Raw genomic sequence first — 4893 nt, forward strand, 5'->3', positions numbered from 1 at the left:
TTCGATCTGAGTTCCTCTTCCATCTTTGAGCGCTGGTCTTTGAGCAGCCGGAGTGTGTGGCCTCAGTGGGAAAATCTGAGCCTCTGTGTTCGAAAGGGCACACTTTTCCCACTAGATTCAAATCTGTTCCTTCCTGCTTTCTTTTCTTTCTCTTCCTTTTTCTGTTTTACTTGCTTTTGCTCTCTGTTTTTTGCAGGTACAGATTTGAAGAATGAGAGGCAGAAGAGGAAGAGCAGAAGAGTTCAAGAAGAAGAAGGTCCAAGTGCTTGAGCACGAAGTGGGGAAAACAGGAGGTTCGGGAACCAAGTGGTGTAACCCTGGCTAGACGAAGATACCCAACATTTTTTATAGCCTAAATATCACTTTAAGCTTAAAATTAATTTCACACTATTAGTATTAGGCTCATATTGTGCATGCTTTTTAAAGAATGTCAATTTTTCATAAATTAACAACAAATAAAGAAATCTTAAGATCGCTTTACTGTGAACTCAAATCATTTGAAAAGTAGATGGTGATTCCAAGAAGAAGCATTTCGCACGTGGCATGAACTCATTCGCTATGAACTCGAGTTCCAATTAACAAGTTATGTCTTGAGCTGAAATTGTTCGACGAAATGCCAAGGTAAAGCAAGTTTTGTCTTGATGCTCCATCAACTCTAGAGAATCACTCGGGTATCAAATTTTGTGCATGCTTTTTAAAGAATGTCAATTTTTCATAAATTAACAACAAATAAAGAAATCTTAAGATCGCTTTACTGTGAACTTAAACTCAAATCATTTGAAAAGTAGATGGTGATTCCAAGAAGAAGCATTTCGCACGTGGCATGAACTCATTCGCTATGAACTCGAGTTCCAATTAACAAGTTATGTCTTGAGCTGAAATTGTTCGACGAAATGCCAAGGTAGAGCAAGTTTTGTCTTGATGCTCCATCAACTCTAGAGAATCATCACTCGGGTATCAAATATAAAGTAAAACAGCTTCCATTTTTTTTTAATAAAAACAGTAAAAGTGTAGATTAGACGATCAGAAATGGACATGACTGGTGCAGGATTTTGGGTGGCAGTGGTGGTGCCGTTAGCAGCGCTGTTGTGGTGGTGGAATGACTATTGGTATGCTCTGCCGTTCCTCCTCCGCCGCGGCAGCTCTAAGCTCCCTCCAGGCTACATGGGGTTGCCGTTTCTTGGCGAGATGGTGGCGTTTCTTTGGTACTTCAAGGTTCTTGGCCGCCCCGACGACTTCATCAATGCTAAACGGAGCAAGTACGTTCTTTTTCTTTCTTGTTTTTCATCCAAACTAAAATTGCATTTAATTATAGCATAGCTTGAAATTTGTTAACGTGCAAAATAAACTTGCAGTGTTATTTTCATCAGTTAATATCCTAGCTTAGTTGAGGTTGCTATTCCTTTTATTAGTTAGTGTTTTACACTTTTCACAATAAACTTTTCTATGCTGCTGTTTTCTCCTGTAAATTCAATAAAAAATGCGTTTACTGTTTTGCAATGCGCAGATATGGTGATGGAGTAGGACTGTATAGAACACACCTCTTGGGAGAACCGATGATAATAGTTTGCACCCCATCCGCCAACAAGTTCGTGCTGCAGTCGGTGTCGAGCTTTGCGCTCAAGTGGGTCTCCGATGAACTAGTTGGGAAAACGTCGTTGGTAGCCGTGGAAGGTGATTCCCACACCAGGGTGAGAGGCCTTGTTGTAAGGGCTATCAATCAACCTAATGCACTGCGTAAGATCACTCTCATGGTGCAACCTCGAGTCGTGGCTTCCCTCAGATCATGGTCACAGAGAGGTAGAATCACAGCCTATAACGAAGCCAAGAAGGTACAACGTTCAGTTTGAGTCTCTTATAAACAAATCCTCTGCTTCTGATCACAATCTCTCATTCTTTGCAGCTAATATTTGCAAACACTGCCAAGTATTTTGCAAGCTTCGAGACAGACCGTGTCTTGGACACACTCGATGATTTATTCAAGGGCGTTCTTATTGGATTCAGAGCTCATCCTCTCAAATTTCCAGGAACTGCTTTTCACCACGCCCTCAAGGTTTACTAATTTGTTGTTTATAAAACGCGTTGTCTCATGCAAAAACAACGCTGAAGTGATGAGAATGTGACAGTGTCGTAGGAAAGCAGAGGCGATATTTAGAGAAGAGATGGAGACAAGGAAGAAGTGTGGAGCCTCGGTGACCAAAAACGATCTGATGGAGTCACTGATGCAGATGGAGGGCGAAGATGGTAAGCGACTAAGTGATGTTGAGGTTATTGATAATATTGTGAGCCTTGTTGTAGCAGGATACATATCAACTTCGTTTTCTGTCATGTGGGCTTTATATTATCTAGCCAAGTATCCAGATGTTCTGCTAAAGCTCCGGGTATGTTTGTGAATTGTAATGAATATGCATATGATGCTAACTCGTTATGATTTGATTGATATATATTTGGTGTTTGCAGGAAGAGCACATGCCGATAAGCAAGAAACTGAAGGGAGATTTCATTACATATGAAGAGATAGCATCGTGCAAGTATACGGCTAAGGTATTGTATTTTCATAAACACTCTGCATAATCTTGAAAGGGGTATTATGTTTCTCTCCATTCTTAATAGGTGGTGGAAGAAGTAATTAGAATGGCCAACATTGCAGCATTTGTCTTCCGCACTGCTAAGAAAGACGTCAACTACAGAGGTGCAAACATGCTTCATTTATATGATTTCTTGAAAATAATTTGGAATAAGATTTTGTTGTTGGAAACAGGATACAAGATCCCAAAAGGTTGGAAAGTGGCGTGCTGGGTTCGTTACCTTCACACGAATCCAGAATGCTTCGAGGATCCGATGTGCTTCAACCCGGATAGATGGAATGTAAGAGAAATATACTGTAAATTATTATATCTAAATCCAAAGAGATTAATGTGTATTGTTGAAGTAAAACATATGAAATTGTTTTGCTTGGTTTTAGGAGGCACCAAAGGCTGGATCATATCTAGTGTTTGGAGGGGGACCAAGAATCTGTGCGGGCAACATGTATGCTCGATTGCAGCTTACCATTATACTTCATCATCTCGTTGTTGGCTACAGGTATACACATGTTATAATTTTTTTTTCTTTTCATTTAGCAAATTATTTTAGTTATGGAAGTGTTATGAGTTTTGAATTGGAATATTTTTCAGATGGGAACTGGTGAATCCTAATGCGAAGATGGTGTATCTTCCTCATCCTAAACCAGCAGATGAAGTTGAGATCGAGATCACTCAAATTTAAGGACTGAAAGAGTCTTGCTTGCTCAGTTTTCGAACATCTCTCTCTTGATTGGTAGAAAAAATATGGAGCCTAGTTCTCTGTGGAATGTAACAATAAATTTATAGCTGCAACTGCAAAGAGAGGATATGTTTTATGTTGTATTGGAAAGACAAGCCACAAAATAATAGCCTTTCTCTTATACGTATCACGAAAGTACATTGTATTTCGTGAATAAAAAGAGTACTTCTATTCTCCAAATCTAAAACTCGCATTTAATTTAGAAACAATGTACTCGTATGGTTATTTTGAAAATTGAAACATAAAATTTGACCATTAATTAAAAAAAACATAAAATTTGATCATTTTTTATGTTTTAGGATTGTTTTGCCCCTAATTAGGACGGACCAAATTCGAATCGGATTCGAATTTGCGCGCAAGTTAGACACACATGGCACTATTAGTGTCATTAGTGCCATATACTCAGTGCTGCACGAATGGTACTTATGACCACATTAGTGTCATTAGTGTCATATACTTGGGTACATTATATGACCATTTTAAACACTTCCCTGTAGAGTTTAGATTATCCATTTAGGATTTAGATTAGTATTTAAGGTTTGATTTCCCATTTAGTCATTTAGGGTTTAGATTGTCCATTTAGTGTGTTGCACGAATGGTACTTATGGCCATATTAGTGTCATTAATACTCTCTTATGTAGTGTTGCACGAATGATACTTATGGTCATATTAGTGTCATTAGTGTCCTATACTCAATTTTTTTTTCGGTTGACACATATGCCACTAATAGTGCCATATGTGCCTAACCCGCGAGCAAATCCGAATTCGACTCGAATCCGGTCCGCCCTAATTAAGGACAAAACAGTCTTTACACGTAATAAATGTCCATATTTTATGTTTTTTCAATTAGTGGTCAAATATTGTGTTTCCTTCTTTAAAATGACTATTTCAAAAGCGCTCTCTTTAATTTATGGAGTGACTTTATAAATACTTGTTAGTTTGAGTTTAATAATATTAGATTTGATAGTCTCACATGGAAAATGGGCTACAAATTACTTTTTTCATCCATAAAAAAATTGTCACAATTTTTTTTATCTGTCCACAAAAAAATTATTACTTCTATTTATAGTACTCCACCCATCCATAAAAATATGACATTTTTATTTTTAAAACATGACCTCATATCTTTTTAGAGCTGACAATTTTGGACACAACACAAAAGCACGGTACAAAAATCACACGAAATTAATGGATTAGTATCAAGCCTTATCGAATTGGTATCCTTATCGTGTCGACTTGATAAGGATACAATAATTTCGTGTCGGGTTCGCGTCGGATTCATATCAGGTTTGTGTAACCTGTTAGAATTAAAATTGTTCTTTTTAGTATTAAAAGTTGATTTTAATTCGTATTTTAGACTTAAGATTATTTACTTTTTAGAGACTTTTTGTTTTTTTTCTAATCCTATTCTTTGTTTCACTGCCAAGCAATACAAAATTCATGCACTTTCTTATTTATTTTAATTCTTATTTTTACCGTATTGTTATCGAGACGTGTTTAATCAAGTTTTTACTAGATTATGTTGTTTTCGTGTCATGTCAATACAATTCATATTGTGTTATTATCGTT

The 4893-nt window shown here is 37.1% G+C and overlaps 1 protein-coding gene across 4 annotated transcripts; it reads left to right on the forward strand.

Annotated features, from left to right (window-relative positions):
• Nucleotides 1–439: 439 nt before the first annotated feature.
• On the forward strand, nt 440–3504 carry LOC131002793 (ent-kaurenoic acid oxidase 2-like). 4 transcript variants are annotated; one of them, XM_057929265.1, is made up of 11 exons: nt 440–621; nt 789–901; nt 1049–1259; nt 1508–1832; nt 1904–2053; nt 2127–2381; nt 2461–2544; nt 2614–2692; nt 2762–2868; nt 2966–3084; nt 3177–3498. In XM_057929265.1, the coding sequence occupies exons 3-11, from the start codon at nt 1165–1167 to the stop codon at nt 3265–3267; spliced, it is 1305 nt and encodes a 434-aa protein (XP_057785248.1). In that variant the 5' UTR covers nt 440–621; nt 789–901; nt 1049–1164; the 3' UTR covers nt 3268–3498. The 4 variants fall into 4 exon arrangements, with proteins under 4 accessions (XP_057785248.1, XP_057785247.1, XP_057785246.1 ...); XM_057929264.1 differs by having other exon boundaries at nt 441–621; nt 789–968; XM_057929263.1 differs by lacking the exon at nt 440–621 and having other exon boundaries at nt 687–954.
• The last annotated feature ends 1389 nt before the right edge of the window (nt 3505–4893 follow it).

Source organism: Salvia miltiorrhiza, unplaced genomic scaffold, assembly GCF_028751815.1.
Source record: "Salvia miltiorrhiza cultivar Shanhuang (shh) unplaced genomic scaffold, IMPLAD_Smil_shh fragScaff_scaffold_19_1, whole genome shotgun sequence".
NCBI lineage: Eukaryota > Viridiplantae > Streptophyta > Magnoliopsida > Lamiales > Lamiaceae > Salvia > Salvia miltiorrhiza.